The 16,724-nt window shown below is 38.8% G+C and overlaps 1 protein-coding gene across 1 annotated transcript in view; it reads left to right on the top strand.

Annotated features, from left to right (window-relative positions):
• The first annotated feature begins 4,620 nt into the window (after positions 1-4,620).
• KYNU (kynureninase) overlaps positions 4,621-16,724 on the top strand; it is a 115,906-nt gene continuing 103,802 nt past the window's right edge. Inside the window, exons 1-2 of the mRNA XM_049615675.1 lie at positions 4,621-4,855; positions 12,202-12,384. Coding sequence (XP_049471632.1) covers positions 12,216-12,384 — 169 coding nt within the window. The 5' untranslated portion in view covers positions 4,621-4,855; positions 12,202-12,215. The remainder of the gene's footprint in view (positions 4,856-12,201; positions 12,385-16,724) is intronic.

Here is a 16,724-nt window from a genome sequence, read left to right as displayed (position 1 = left end):
CAAATAGATGGGTCTTGTTTTTGTATCCATTCTGATACCCTATGTCTTTTAGTTGGTGCATTTAATCCATTTACATTCAGTGTTATTATAGAAAGATACGGGTTTAGAGTCATTGTGATGTCTGTATGTTTTATGCTTGTAGTGATGTCTCTGGTACTTTGTCTCACAGGATCCCCCTTAGGATCTCTTGTAGGGCTGGTTTCGTGGTGACAAATTCCTTCAGTTTTTGTTTGTTTGGGAAGACCTTTATCTCTCCTTCTATTCTAAATGACAGACTTGCTGGATAAAGGATTCTCGGCTGCATATTTTTTCTGTTTAGCACACTGTAGATATCGTGCCAAGCCTTTCTGGCCTGCCAAGTTTCAAAGGAGAGATCAGTCACGAGTCTTATAGGTCTCCCTTTATATGTGAGGGCACGTTTATCCCTTGCTGCTTTCAGAATTTTCTCTTTATCCTTGTATTTTGCCAGTTTCACTATGATATGTCGTGCAGAAGATCGATTCAAGTTACGTCTGAAGGGAGTTCTCTGTGCCTCTTGGATTTCAATGCCTTTTTCCTTCCCCAGTTCAGGGAAGTTCTCAGCTATAATTTCTTCAAGTACCCCTTCAGCACCTTTCCCTCTCTCTTCCTCCTCTGGGATACCAATTATGCGTATATTATTTCTTTTAATGTATCACTTAGTTCTCTAATTTTCCCCTCATACTCCTGGATTTTTTTATCTCTCTTTCTTTCAGCTTCCTCTTTCTCCATAACTTTATCTTCTAGTTCGCCTATTCTCTCCTCTGCCTCTTCAAGCCGAGCCGTCGTGGTTTCCATTTTGTTTTGCATTTCGTTTAAAGCGTTTTTCAGCTCCTCGTGACTGGTCCTTAGTCCCTCGATCTCTGTAGCAAGAGATTCTCTGCTGTCCTGTATACTGTTTTCAAGCCCAGCGATTAATTTTATGACTATTATTCTAAATTCACTTTCTGTTATATTATTTAAATCCTTTTTGATCAGTTCATTCGCTGTTGTTATTTCCTGGAGATTCTTCTGAGGGGAATTCTTCCGTTTGGTCATTTTGGATAGTCCCTGGAGTGGTGAGGACCTGCAGGGCACTTCCCCTGTGCTGTGGTGTATAACTGGAGTTGGTGGGCGGGGCCGCAGTCCGACCTGATGTCTGCCCCCAGCCCACCGCTGGGGCCACAGTCAGACTGGTGTGTGCCTTCTCTTCCCCTCTCCTAGGGGCGGGATTCACTGTGGGGTGGCGTGGCCCGTCTGGGCTACTTGTACACTGCCAGGCTTGTGGTGCTGGGGATCTGGCGTATTAGCTGGGGTGGGTAGGCAAGGTGCACGGGGGCAGGAGGGGCAGGCTTAGCTCGCTTCTCCTTAGGTGATCCACTTCAGGAGGGGCCCTGTGGCAGCGGGAGGGAGTCACATCCGCTGCCGGAGGTTTGGCTCTGCAGATGCACAGAGTTTGGTGTTTGCGCTGCGCGAGCAAGTTCCCTGGCAGGAACTGGTTCCCTTTGGGATTTTGGCTGGGGGATGGGCGGGGGAGGTGGCGCTGGCGAGCGCCTTTGTTCCCCGCCAAGCTGAGCTCTGCCGTCCGTCCGGGGGCTCAGCAGCTCTCCCTCCCTTTGTCCTCCAGCCTTCCCGCTTTCTGAGCAGAGCTGTTAACTTATGACCTCCCAGACGCTAAGTCGTGCTTGCTGTCAGAACACAGTCCGTCCGGCCCCTCCGCTTTTGCCAGCCAGACTTGGGGGCTCCGCTTGGCCGGCGAGCCGCCCCTCCGCCCCGGCTCCCTCCCGCCAGTCCGTGGAGCGCGCACCGCCTCGCAGCCCTTCCTACCCTCTTCCGTGGGCCTCTCGTCTGCGCTTGGCTCCGGAGACTCTGTTCTGCTAATCCTCTGGCAGTTTTCTGGGTTCTTTAGGCAGGTGTAGGTGGAATCTAAGTGATCAGCAGGACGCGCGGTGAGCCCAGCGTCCTCCTACGCCGCCATCTTCCGGACTCTCTCTATAATCAAGTCTTTAACATTTTAGAGATTTATCATGTTGTAGGCAAGATGATATATATGGAAATTAATAGACAACTGAATTGGTAACAACAGTTTATCCTGGCAGCATGTTTCTTCTTCCTTTTTCTAAAAAGAAGAAATAGAAGCTCAATCCCTTCCTTGTTTTCCTTCCAGAGCTGATCCTGCAGTGGTCCCTGTTTCCACCACTCCCTCCATGGCTTGATATTTCACAGTTCCTTTATAACTTTAGGGACTTATGTTAATATTATAAAGATTTTCCTCATCATTAATATCCCTGGCATATAATCATGCCTGATGCAAAGAATACGCTTGATACTTCTTTTTTTAAGTGAATGAAGAATTAAAAACAAGATAACAGACCCATAATGGAGTCACTTATGCTAAGCTCCACATCACCAAACTGAGACTTAATTATAGTTTTGGCTTTCCTAGAAATGACATCTTAAACCAGGAATCAGGAATTACCTGATTAACAGTAATTAGATAATGCACTTGAAAACCCCTGTCATGCCCTAAAGGAAAGTGACTTTGCCATAACCAATCTATCTTTTTTGTCTAATATAACATCTTTGTTCTCTCTTCCTTCTTTCTATGAAAATCTTTCATTTTGTACAGCTCCTAGGAGCGGCTTTCTATCTGCTAAATTGAGCGCTTCCCAATTTATGAAGTATTGAATAAAGCCAGTGAGATTAAATTTTGAATTTCTGCATTTTAGTAGAAGGTAACAAACTTTAAAAAAGAGATTTACAAAACATAAGAAATAAGATGTAGCTGGGGCACCTGGGTAGCTCAGTGTATTGAGTATCCAACTTTGGCTCAGGTCATGATCTCAAGGCTGGTGAGTTCTATGCTCACCAGAGTCCTTGAACTCTGTGCTGACAGTGCAGAGCCTGCTTGGGATTCTCTCTCCTTTTGTCTCTGCCCCTCCCCTGCTTCTGCTCTCTCTCTCTCTCCCTTCCTCTTTCTCTCTCTCAAAAAAAAGTAGATAAACATTAAAAAATGGAGATTTTATAGGGAGGCAAGAAAATTACTGGCAAGAGAGAAGATTGTTTCAGACAAGACCACCTTCCTTTATGGGGAAAGAAGGAGATCTTATTATAGGGCAGATTAATATTTTGATGGGATGGTTTCTAACACTACTATCAAAAGACTTTAGAAGAAGCAATGTGAAAGTAAGTCCTGACCTATAAACCTGTAGCTCTATTTCTATTTCAGTATCCATAGTCAGTAGTTAAAGGATTATGATTCTTTACCAAAAATGACACAGACTCCAGCCCAGGCTCACTTCCTGGATATTAAAACCGGTCAAATCTTCCAAAGTTCTTACATCCCAAGAAATAAACAAAATAGGAAAAAAAATGCAAATTTTGAGATACCCAGACTGGATTCAAAGGTTTACTCTTTCAACTAAATAGTGTAAGGATACAGTACACACATTATAGGATTATTCTAAGGGTAGGAGAGATGAAATGAAATATATTTTATTTTCACTGTTCAATTACTTGTATTAAATTCATTTCATGTGTTTTATCCTCCTCTTTTGGACACTGGAGGGCAATACTTTTTGATTAATTCAGAAAAAAAAAAAGTGTGTCATTTGCTGACTTGTGTGTTTTGGTGTGCTGGCTTTCCACATGCATTGTTTTGTATTTTACTTATCTCGTGAGAAGGTAATTTTGTGTCCATTTGATAGATGGATACTGAGTTTCAGGGCGCATTAGGTAAATTGTCCTGAGTTATATAGTGAACACATGGCAGAGATGATTGAATCAAATAATGTTTTACCTGTTGTGTGTGGGTGCTCAAAAAAGGCATCAACATACATACAAAAGGGATTCAATTATTCAGGCCCAGTCCCTAGCTTTAGTCTTCACTCTAAAACTCTTTACTCTGATTTTATGCCTAAAAGTATATTCACCCACTAGACCCAAGCTCAGGGATCAGCATGAAAAGATAACAGAGGTAAATCAATAGACAGACCATAGGCTTAAAGGAAGAATTTGCATTTGTGAAGATTTTGAGGCTAAATTTCCACTTTATCTTCAAACTCTCTTCTTGATTGTCTTGTTAACTAAACTGATAATCTAGAAGTTGTGTGTGTGTGTGTGTGTGTGTGTGTGTGTGTGTGTGTGTTTTAATGCACCTATTGGGCAATAAAGTATATTCTAGAATTGAGACCTATTTTAAACTTGTGACTAAAAATGTTAATCTGTTAAATGTCAAACTCTACCTTCAGACTAGAAACTCAATGCATTTGATCACCGGGCGTGGCCTCAAAAGCCAAGTTTCCTTTATTTTGAGACTTGGGAAAGAATTTCTCTCCCGTCCTTATTAGTGTATTCCAGAGCCCAAACCAAGAAGAAATGCGAATTTTCGAATTTAGCTCCAGAGCAAACTCATTGGTATGACTTACACACCAACAAGGTTACTCTATTTACTCAGTAGGATCATTATAGGATATAGTTTTTTTGCCCAAAGTTCTAAGGAGTTGGAAGGCAAAGAAGTGTTTAGAGTTTAGTGTTTAGAGCGGCTTAGAGGACAAAGTCCTAAATAAGCCCCTCCTGTTTGAAAGAGAGAGCAAGAGCCGCCTGTTGCTTAGGTGTTTGTCAGTGACTGGAGATTTACTATCAGTTTAGAAAAAGGGGGAGGAACTAAAGTTAGCTCACAAATTCCCCACAGGTTTTTGTCTATGCAGAAGTGCCCGGAGTTTCTCACCCTGAGTTCTGACCTGTAAATCTGCAAGGAAATCTTGAGAGTTTTTCTTTTTCCTTTTCTTTCTTTCTTTCTTTTTTTTTAAAGGAGGCAGGGAGCTGTGGATCCATCCCATCATCGGAATCCTAGCTGGTAAGCACAGAGACACAGATAATACACTCTACACAAATATATAGTCAGTGATTTTTTTCTAAAGGAAAGTTCTTTCTGGTAGAATCCTTGCTACACTGTGTTAGTGGTTTCTTCTGCCAGGCTCTTTCTTCTCTTTTTATTCTCCAAATTATCTTTATAAAAATGACACAGTCCCCTAATGCCCTCCCCTCCTTTAAAATGTTCGCTTAAATAAAGAGATCTTTACCAATGTAGTGAAAAAGAACTGTTGTCAATAGTACTGTGCAATTCATTTACTAAAAGATAATTACATTTGACTAATTAAAGTACTTCTGCAGTTACTTGAGTTGAAGTAAGATCATATAAAAATTCACATCTTTAAAGAAGCACGAAGTCCTCTGTTTTCTGGTAATTCTAGTTGTCTTGTGGTGCCATTAGTCATATTAAATATTTATTTGGGGAAGTGAAAATGTCTATTTCGTGAGCAAGGTTTCTTCCCCTTTCATTTTATGAAATATTTTCCTAAGAATGGAGAGTTGGTACACTTTTTTTTTTAATAGGTAAGAAAGTTTTGTTTTGTTTCTTTCTTTCCTGCTTTTATTTTGAGAGGGGTGGGGTGTTTTATTAGGTAATAGCATTGGAGCAAATGCATTGATCTTATTAATGTGAAATTCAGCATGTAACTCATATAATCCTTGATATGAAACATGCAGTTGTGACAATGATGTCACTCATTTCTCAAACAATGATATGTTTAAAGAACGTGGCTCTGTACACATATGTTAAGTAATACTTTATTTCTTTCTCAATGAAACGCTATACACTTTCTTTATAATTTGCTTTGTCAGCTTCTAAACTTTGAACTCATGTGTTTAATTGGCTCATTTCAGGCATGAAATGTGAAGCTGTATAAAGATTAACCACTGAGTATTCAATAGTCATTTATTTAACTATTTAACCTTAGTCCCATGGGTGACTGGAGGATCCTGAATTCCATGATTCCTTGAAAGCAGTCCATTTTTTTTACTTAAAATTTTTTTAAATGTTTTATTTATTCTTGAAAGCAGAGAGAGACAGAGCATGAGTGGGGAGGGGCAGAGAGAGACCCAGAATCGGAAGCAGGCTCCAGGCTCTGAGCTGTCAGCACAGAGCCCAACGCATGGCTCAAACCCACGGACTTTGAGATCATGACCTGAGCTAAAGTCAGACACCTAACCGACTGAGCCACCGAGAATCCCCAAAACAATCATTTTTAATAAAAGTTTTAGCCTTAAAGTTGTAGCTGTCCAAATAAAATTGGCAAAATGCAATTTTCAAAATTTCAAAAGCTAAAGTGAGGGTAAAATGGCAATTTTCATCACAGGGTATTAATACTTAAAGATACCATGAGCACATCTTTTATCTCTTTATAAAGAAATTTACCTACTTAATTTCATTCACTCTTAATCATGATCTTCTGAAGAAAGTAGAACTTAAATTAGTTTTATATAGCATTGCAGAACAGAAAAGTTAGGTGACTTGCCCAAGACCAAATGCATATACATCTCCACTTTCTTAATAACATCATTATTTAAAATGTGACATATACAACTTGGGGTTTTTAAGTTGGATTGAATTTTTTTATTTCACAATAAGGGCATGTTAGTTTATTTGAAAATGATAAACCTACACAAGGCATAAAATTATGGCTTGTGAAGCACTAATTGTCTTAGATGGCAGGATGAGTGCAGAATGAAGCAGCAACTGTTATGAGTTAATAAACTGCTTCTTTGGAGTGAGGGCACTGTGGTATTGTGGGCACTGAGGACTGTATTAGCTTCTGGTGGTGGCTGTGCCTGTTGGCAGGGTGAGACCAGGTGTGTTCTCCCAGAAAGATTATTTTGCCAGCAGGTATCTCACTGTCGGTGCAGGTGGGGTTGTGACATTTGGGCTGTGACAGGCCCAGAAGAGGAACCAGCTGCTTTAACCTCTGCCTGGCTGGGACTGGACTGGAAGGACTGATTAAAAAGAGTAGATAGATTCATTGCCTGCAGTATTTTCCAGACTGAGTACAAAGCTGAAAAAAATAATGAAGGGGGGAAAAAAGAATGAGCGAAAGAAACATTTTTTAAAAGTCATAAAACAAGATGAAAGGAAAAATAAATTTAGAGGGTCAGGAATCCTGCTCTGTACATTCTACCTGCATGCCATCCCAAAGATAAGCACGACTGACTAAGTTCCTCAAGTGAAGTACAGTCCCAAACAGTGAACTCTCTTATCCTCATACCTTTTTCTTTCTTCTCTATTGATTCCAGAGTTTGGTCTGGAAATGGGAGAGTTATTCTGATCCCTCAGGATTGTTACAAGGATTAAATAAGAAACAAATATAAACTAGCTAATGAATGAATATGAATATCTTTTTTGTTTTAAACAAAGAAAGTTGGATTTTACTGGGAATATAATGGTAGCAAACTAATCTGTCAGTTTATTTAGGTAACCCAGTTAGAGTTTACAGTCAACTCCAATGAACCATCAAAGTGTTGACTTACGGAACCTGGGTGGCTCAGTCGGTTAAGCATCCGACTTCGGCTCAGGTCATGGCCTCACAGCTCGTGAGTTTGAACCCTGTGTGGGACTCTGTGATGACAGCTCAGAGCCTGGAGCCTGCTTTAGATTCTGTGTCTCCTTCTCTCTCTGCCCCTCCCCCACTCATGCTCAGTCTCTCTGTCTCTCAAAAAAAAAAAATCAAAAAAAATTTAAAATAAATAAAAATAAAAGAGTGCTGACTCTCCAAAGACATTCTTAAATGTAAGACAAGCTCTCTTGATTCTTAGTCTCATTGAAAATGTTTTTAATTTCCATGTGATTGTAATAAGAATGGTATCCTCTGTGAACAGTCATTAATCATGTGAAATAATTCAAGCTATTTTGTGCATCTTTGTTCAACTGTCGTTTTAGGGGAACTCTCTATCTAAAAGCCACTGCTCAGGAATGGAATGGATGCAAAGATGAACAAGATTCAGGCCCCTAGGTAGAATACAGTTCAGTAGTGTAGACTAGCAACTCAATCAAGCCACTGTAAGTAATAGGTTTATAGTAAAGACACCCTTGATAGGCAGAAAATAGCTCGTGGGATTCTCAGAACAGCCAAGTAGGTGGCCTTCCAGGCCTTACACATAATTTGCTGCATGGAAGGATTCAGTGACTCTCCAGACTGGTTTTTCCTGGACCTTTCAGGAGACATAGCTATTCCATCACCTGCTGTTGCATAATTAACTTGATTCTTACTTGCTGCTGAAATCACTTCATGCTTTAGCAACCAGTGGCTCTGTTTAACTTTGAAAAAATGAGTCACTCATGACAAGACTCCTACACCCAACCATTTTATCATTGCTTTCTATGATTTTTTACAGTTTTTGCTCCTGTTTCTAACCGAATAAATGACTGTATGTCATAGCTATGATTCCTGAAAGAATTTGATTCGATGCTCAGCTAAACACAATCATGAATGACTGTTTGGCTAAGGCATTCACAAGTCTCTTGCAGGTCATTGACACAACAGGTGATTGTCTCAAGTGGGTCGTGTCCATTAGGGGTCTAATCAAGTGTGACCAAGCAGTTGATACTGTCAAGTGGTAGAGGCACAGTCATCTCCATTCAAAAGGCAGGTTATTTCATCAGAAGGTAATAGGTAGGAACCCACGCAAAATCAAGTTGTAGGCACGGCAACTTGTTTAAGCTTTCCCAAACATATATGCATCTAAATAAATATAGTATCTGACAAGATGCATTATTTATCAATTAGGATGTGCTTCTAAGTGTTACAGATATCCAGAGGAGGAAAACTTACTTTTAGCTGAGGACTTATAGGATAAAAAAAGTAACATTTGAGCTAGGGCTTTGAAGGTGACTAGGATGTGAATGTGTATAAAGGGAAATAGGACATTTTAGGCAAAGGGAATGACATGAGAATGACATGAAAAATCACATAGAAAATTTCATGAAAAAGACAATAATTTAGTATGGTCACATACTGAAAGAACAATCAACACCAATGTTGAAATCATTGACTTTTGTACAAGCATGGATTGGAGCAATTGGTAATCATTATTGGCATCAAAGCTAAAAACATATTCAGATCAAGATCAGTATCTTTCTTTGAGAATATACAGAACAGCTCATCAAGGAGACCACTGGCAATTGACAAAAGAAGAGCTCAAATAAACAAGCAGAAGAATTTAAGTTTAGAGAATAAGAAGTATGCTTGTTTTACTGGCATTGTACAATATTCAGACATGCAACTGTTTATTGCCTAATACTGGGTGTGTTGGTTGGGGTGGGAGAAGTAAAGGTGATGAATTAAAGACAGATGATTGAATTGAGATTTGAGAGCTTCCTCTCTGTTAGTTTTAGTTAGTTCTTAGGATTTCTAGGCTTTAAGTATAGTCTATGAGTTGAAAAATATCAAGCTTATATCTTGTGATCTAATTTTCTTCTAAGCTATAGAACACAACATCCAATGGCCAGTTTGATATTTCTACCTTAAACTTTATGTGTCCTACATAGAACTTTGATTTTCCTTCTCAAAATTTTTCTTCCCCGGGTATTTCTTATTTCACCACTTCCAACATATTTGCCCAGATCCCACACCAGAGAAAATCTATTTGCTTTTCCTCCAAAATATATAATGAATTCACACTTTTCTCTATTTTTCTCTTTTTCACATTTAATCCACCATCACTTTTTCTCTGAACTACTAAAATAGCCTTAATTTGCTTCTCTTTTTCAACTCTTCTAATTCATCAGAGAGCAGAAAAAGTGATTTTTATTTCATGCAAAATTACATCATGTCATTTTCCTACTCAAGATTCTCTGACAATTTCCCATTAAACTTAGAAAAATACCCAAACTCCTTTCTAGCTTCAAAGTTCTTCATAATTAACTTCTGCCTCTGCCTCTGCCTCTGTCTCCTTTATCTTATAGTCTCTCCTTCTGATTACCTCCCTTAGTGCATTAGCTGAACAGGCCAAGACCATCTCCACCACAGGATCTGTGTACTTGTTGTCATCTTCTCTGGTTCTTGGTCCTCACATGTTTGACTCCATAAAATGTCCACATATGCACATATGTCCCTGCCTCAGAGAGATGCACTTACCTGACCCTCTCCCTGAGAAGCCATTCCATACCCCAGTGACTCTCTATCCCATTACTCTGTTCTGTTTACTCGTAGCTGTTGAAACGATCTCCAATTACATTTTTTAAAATTATTTTTTTCATTGTCCACTAATTAATTACTTATACACCATCTTTTACACTGTTATTCTATCAGTGCTTGGAACTACATGGCTGGTATTCAACAAGTACTTGTTGGAAAGTAAATAAATGGAGGAATGTATACGTGAGCCACAAAAGTATAAATTTGTAAATCAAGCTAGCCTGAGAAAATGTTTTTTTCTCTAATACCATAGTTGCTCAATTTCAAAAAAAACTAAAACTTTGTGAAATATGGATAAATAAATATAAAGAAAACTTGGGTAAAGTTTAAGAATACGTAGTTAAATTTCCACTGTTATTTTTTCCCTTCCAGAAAATTGAGCTTTTTTTCCAAAATTGTGCGAAATTTAAATGATGGTTACATAGAGCAGGATATAGTTTCACAAAATACCACAGGGCCCTGTTTCATTCTAAGATGGAACATATAGTTGTGAGAGAAAAGTTTCTCATTATGGCAGCAGAAACAGCTCTTTGGTCTTCCTATGGCAAAAGTCAACATTTCTTAAGGTAAACTTACCTTTTTCATTCACAATAAAGACTTTGTTAAGATTTTATTGTATATATGTCCCTAATTTTAAAATTATGATCCAAGGGGCACCTGGGTGGCTCAGTCAGTTGAGTGTCTGACTTTGGCTCGGGTCATGATCCTACAGTTTGTGAGTTTGAGCCCCATGTCGGGCACTGTGCTGACAACTCGGAGCCTGGAGCCTGCTTTGGGTTCTGTGTCTCCATCTTTCTCTGCCCTTCCCCCTTAACTCATGCTCTGTCTCTCTTTCTCTCACAAATAAGTAAATATTTTAAAAAGGTAAAACAAAATTTTTTTTAATGTCTATTTATTTATTTTGAGAGAGAAGGAGACACTGTGTGCAGGGGAGGGACAGAGAGAGAGAAGGAGAGAGAGAATCCCAAACAGGCTCTGAGCTGCCAGCACAAAGCCCAATGCAGGGCTTAGTCTTACCAACCATGAGATCATGACCTGACTCCTAATCAAGAGTCCATTGCTTAACCGACTGAGCCACCTTGTTGCCCCACAAAAGCATCTTTACTGTTACCGCAGTAAGACATCTAGAGGAAAAGGTGATAAAATTATGTTTGAAAGCCACTAATTTGGACCATTATCCAGAAAATAAAAATGGAAAGAGCTAACATTTATTGAGAGCATACTCTGTCCTGACCACCATTACCTAATTTATTCCTTTCAACATCCGTAAGTTATTATCATTTTCTTTATTTCATACATGAGAAAAACTCAAGCATGAGGTTTAATGCTGTTTGGTTAATAAAGTTATTCTAAGGTTGGAAAAATGAGAATCGTATTTAAGACAAGATTCTTGGGATGCCTGGGTGGCTCAGACGGTTAAGTGACTGACTCTTGATTTCTGCTCAGGTCATGATCTCACGGTTTTGTGGTTTTATGAGTTTTGAGCCCAGCATGGGGCTCTGCATGCTGACCGTGCTTGGGACCTGCCTGGGATTCTCTCTCTCCCTCTCTGCCCGACCCCTGCTCACACTCTCTCTGTCTCTCTCAAAAGAAATAAACTTAAAAGAAAAAAAAAGATGGGGTGCCTGGGTGGCTCAGTTGGTTAAGCATCCGACTTCGGCTCCAGTCATGATCTCATGGTTTGTGGGTTTGAGCCCCACAATGGGCTCTGTGCTGACCATTCAGAGCCTGGAGCCTCCTTTGGATTCTGTGTCTCCCTCTCTCTATGCCTCTCCCCTGCTCATGCTCTGTCTGTCTGTCTCTCTCTCTCTCTCAAAAATAAATCAACATTAGGGGTGCCTGGGTGGCTCAGTCGGTTGAGCGTCCGACTTGGGCTCAGGTCATGATCTCACAGTTTGTGAGTTTGAGCCCCACGTTGGGCTCTGTGCTGATAGCTCAAAGCCTGGAGCCTGTTTCGGATTCTGTGTCTCCCCCTCTTTCTGCCCCTTCCCTGCTCATGCTCTGTCTCTTTCTCTGTCAAAAATAAACATTAAAAAAATTAAAATAAATAAATAAACATTAAAAATTTTTTAAAAAAGGAAAGACACAACATTCTTTACCTAAAAGGCTCATTTTCTACAGAAAAAAAATGGTGGTGGCTAAATTATTTTTAATTATTTTTCTTCACTTTTAGAGAAACAACTTATAATGGAGGCTTCACCTCTTGAGTTACCAGCTGACACACTTCAACGCATCGCATCTGAACTTAGATGTCACCTGACAGATGAGAGGGTTGCCCTCCACCTTGATAAGGAAGATAAGCTGAGGCACTTCAGAGAGAATTTTCATATCCCCAAAATGCAGGATCTACCTGCAGGTAAGAACACTGAAAAGAATTCTATTTTTCTTAATTAATTTATTAATTTATTTTTGCTACTACATGAGTTTATCATAAACCTTTGAAATCATTGTTCTCTTACATAATAGAACCATTGTAATTATGTCTGAAAAACAGAAAGTTCCTGGTGCTACTAAATCAGCCTGTCAGCCAACCTTAGCCTCAGATTCTTTATGTTCCTTTTCTTCTTCTGAATAAAATACTTGCAGCGTTTTTATACTGTCATCTATTTCTCTGAACAATAGAGCGACTGATTGAAAATTATAGGCAGACGCATTTACTTGTTCTCTAAGCACTTAGAGCTCAAAACAATTTCTTTTCAATACAGTATTAGAATATCTCTTATTTGTGGCACCTAGTTAATGATAGCATGATATTTCTCTTAGAGGAAATATTATTTTGTAATTTGGGCATATTAAGAAGATATTATGTGAATAACCATCTTTGTATGCTGTGAGTAAAGATGGCATGTATAAGAATTACCAAAAATAAGGAAACAATCAGTGACTAAGAAATACATATTGCATTTTTTTTTCTTTTAAATAATATGGTAAGCTGATTCTGTTCTTGGTTTGGGGATGTCCTATTTTAAAAAAATAGGTAGCACAAGTATAAAAATATGAAATTTTTAAAATATTTGACTTTGCTCCATTTTACATCAATGAAAAAAGATTTGTCAAAATAAATATAGGTTTTATTTTCCTTTTCCTAGATGGTTTTTGAGACATTGTTAGAGAAAAGGGTCAAAATTATTTTTACTTAGCTGATGTTGCACTTAATGTTCAATGTTGTTCTAAAGACCATACCCCCAAAATAACACATGCACACATGCATGCACACACACACTCATGCACAAACATATGCACCAAGAAAAAGGAAGAAAGCAAGCAAGGAAGGCATGCAAGACATAAATATTGGAAAGACGTGTCTAAATCTCTCTAAATTATTCCTGTTTGGAACATAATTGTTCCTGAATCTCTGAGAGGATACTGGATAGTTCCATAAGATCCCAACTCTTCTTTTTATTGTATTTTCATATATTGGTTTTTCAGAGATACAAGACAAAGTTTTTATGACCTACCTATCAAAGTACCAAAATGACTTCCACATTTACATTTATATTTCCTCCAGAAACAAAAGCACTTGTGTCATGGACATCTTTGCTTATTTGATAATCAAAAATTGTTCCTTCCTTGTTTGAATTTGCAAATCTTGGAACAGTGTTTGAAATTTGTATAAACTCCTTGGCCATTTGCTTTTCTTAAAAAGTTGTAATTTTTTCTTCATGTATAAAGTTTATTGCTTCTAGATATTTTATTTTTCAATTGATTTTAATTTTTTAAGTCTTAGTTATATTAACAACTTGTTCTAAGGAGTTTTAAATTAAATTTTTTTTTTTAATGTTTATTTATTTTTGAGAGAGAGAGAGTGTGAGCGGCGTGGAGGGGGGTAAGACAGAGAGAGAGGGAGACAGCGATCTGAGGCAGGCTCTCAGCTATCCTCACAGAGCCCAATGAGGGGCTCCAACTCACGAACCATGAGATCATGACCTGAGCTGAAGTCAGATGGTTAACCGACTAGGCCACCCAGGCACCCCTGTAAGGAATTTTAAATGAATTTGCCTAGTCCATGTAGCTGGACGATATAACCAGAAATGGATTCCAAATTTTGGGACTCCTTCTCCAGTTGTCTTGACTCAAAGCTATTACTTTTTCTTTTTTTTTTCTTTTTTTTTTTTTTTTTTTAATTTTTTTTTCAACGTTTTTTATTCATTTTTTTTGGGACAGAGAGAGACAGAGCATGAACGGGGGAGGGGCAGAGAGAGAGGGAGACACAGAATCAGAAACAGGCTCCAGGCTCCGAGCCATCAGCCCAGAGCCTGACGCGGGGCTCGAACTCACGGATCGCGAGATCGTGACCTGGCTGAAGTCGGACGCTTAACTGACTGCGCCACCCAGGCGCCCCAAAGCTATTACTTTTTCGAAGATTACTCTAAGGGAACCTGACTGGCTCAGTCAGTAGAGCATGGGACTTTTGATCTCAGGGTCATGAGCTCAAGCTTCATGTTGGGCATAGAGCTTACTTAAAAAAGAAACTACTCTATTGAGTTGGAATTTATATACCATAGAATCCACTTTGTTTTATGCTCTGCAAGATACCCCCAGGATTTGCTTATCTTATAACTGAGAGTTGGTACCTTTTGAGTGTTTTTACCTATTTTGCCTACCCCACACCTGACGCCTTTGGCAACCACCACCAATCTGTCTCTGTATCTATCAGTTCATTTATATTTATTTTTTATTTATTTATTTATTTATTTATTCATTCATTCATTCATTCAATTCTTCATATCAGTGATATCATACAATATTTTCTTTCTTTGTCTGACTTATATCATTTAGTATTTTAAGTGCACAATTTGGGGCACCTGGGTGGTTCAGTTGGTTAAGTGTCTGCCTTTGGCTCAGGTCATGATCTCATGGTCCATGGGTTCAAGTCCCACATCAGTCTCTATATGCTGACAGCTCAAAGCCTGGAGCCTGCTTCAGATTCTGTGTCTCCCTCTCTCTCTCTGCCCCTCCCTTGCTTCTGTCTCTCTCTCTCTCTCATTCTCTCTCTCAAAAAGTAAATAAACATTAAAAAAATGTTTTTAAGTGCATAGTTCAATAGGTGCTTATAGTTTGATGATCATCACCACAACCTGAGTCTTTACTCCCTTTTTACATCCCCAGCTCCAAGTGGCCAGTAATCTACCAAACCTGTTACTATTTTGCTCTATATAGATCATTAAATCAGACAATGCCCTTGTAAGTAACTTGTGTTTGAGAGTAGTTTTACACAAAGAGTTGCTTAAAAATGATAACGAAGACAATTTAGATGATACAGACTTTATTTAACACTTCCTGAAACTCACAATTTCCATTCCCTAGGGTCCAGGGAACTGCAAAATGGGGTGGGAGGCAGGAAGCTTTTATAGGACAAAGAATAAAGAACAAGGAAGAGAAAAATAGAAAATGTCTGATTTGGTGGGGCCACATAGTAAAACTTGTTTGGGGCAAGAAGGAATAAGGAAATAAGTATAGAGTCCAGAGTTGGCTTGGCATTAGGATTGGCTGACAGTATGTACTGCCTTTCTGGTCAAGCAGAACATTAATAGGGACTAGGAAAGTCACCTAAGTTTCCATGCTGATGTATCATCCTGGGCAGAAGCAGCTCCGTCTTGGACCTAGAAAGTTATTTCAATGGTATTCCTATCACTGTTTCTTTCATCCTCAAATATTCCCCTCTTTCAATTTTATCATATGTTCAGGAAAGATGAGAAAATTGTCATTCAACTTTAATAAGTTAAATTGAATGCTCTCCAAACAAGATCTACCATTACTATGACTTTGTGATATTATCCTGTTAGATACAATTGGCATAGAAAACTGCCATGCTTGAGTTTGTCTCCAGGGGTTCCATGTAATATAATAGAGCCTCTTTAGTTCAACTATTGTTAGGCTCAGAAGTTAGTGACAAGTATGAGGTATCAGTGAATGAAATGTGGGAAAGTATGCTTTTTAGCATAAAGTATAAGCCTTTATTTAATAGTAGCTAACATGTTAAATAAAGGTTTTATCCAGCTATATTTATGACTATAGGATTCTAATGATTTATATATCTAATTTCTATAAGAAAAAAAGTAAGAATATTTCTTAGTTAAAAATTTGATTTCGTAGACATTTTGAATTTCTCATTGCACTTGCATTATGCAATTTTGTGGACTTGTAATCTTTTTAAAAAATTTTGTAAATGTTTATTTATTTTTACCAGAGAGAGAGAGAGAGAATCAGAGCATGAGCAGGGGAGGGGCAGAGAGAGAGGGAGACACAAAATCCTAAGCATGGTCCAGGCTCTGACCTGTCAGCACAGAGCCCGATGCAGGGCTCGAACTCACCAACCACAAGATCATGACCTGAGGGGAAACCAAGAGTCGGATGCTTTACCGGCTGAGCCACCGAGGCACCCCATGGACCTACTTGTAATTTTGTCTTTCCTTTTGTATTAGACTAATTGTTCCCTGAAAGCAAGGGCTATGTTATTTCTCTTTGTATGAATGGGAGTCCTCTAGGCAGACCCTAAGGTGGAGGTGGCCAGTGAGGTCTTATCCCTCAGAAATAACAGCATTTGTAAACACACAAGCAAGAGAAAGCATAGTTGCTGAAGAATTAGAAAATTTGCGTGCGTGTGTGTGTGTGTGTGTGTGTGTGTGTGTTCGCATGTGGGTCTTTCTTTCTTTCTTTCTTTCTTTCTTTCTTTCTTTCTTTCTTTCTTTCTTT

The sequence above is a fragment of the Panthera uncia genome (genome assembly GCF_023721935.1).
Source record: "Panthera uncia isolate 11264 chromosome C1 unlocalized genomic scaffold, Puncia_PCG_1.0 HiC_scaffold_3, whole genome shotgun sequence".
Lineage (NCBI taxonomy): Eukaryota > Metazoa > Chordata > Mammalia > Carnivora > Felidae > Panthera > Panthera uncia.
The sequence above is the reverse complement of the archived record's forward strand: the minus strand, read 5'-3'. Positions and strand labels throughout refer to the sequence as shown.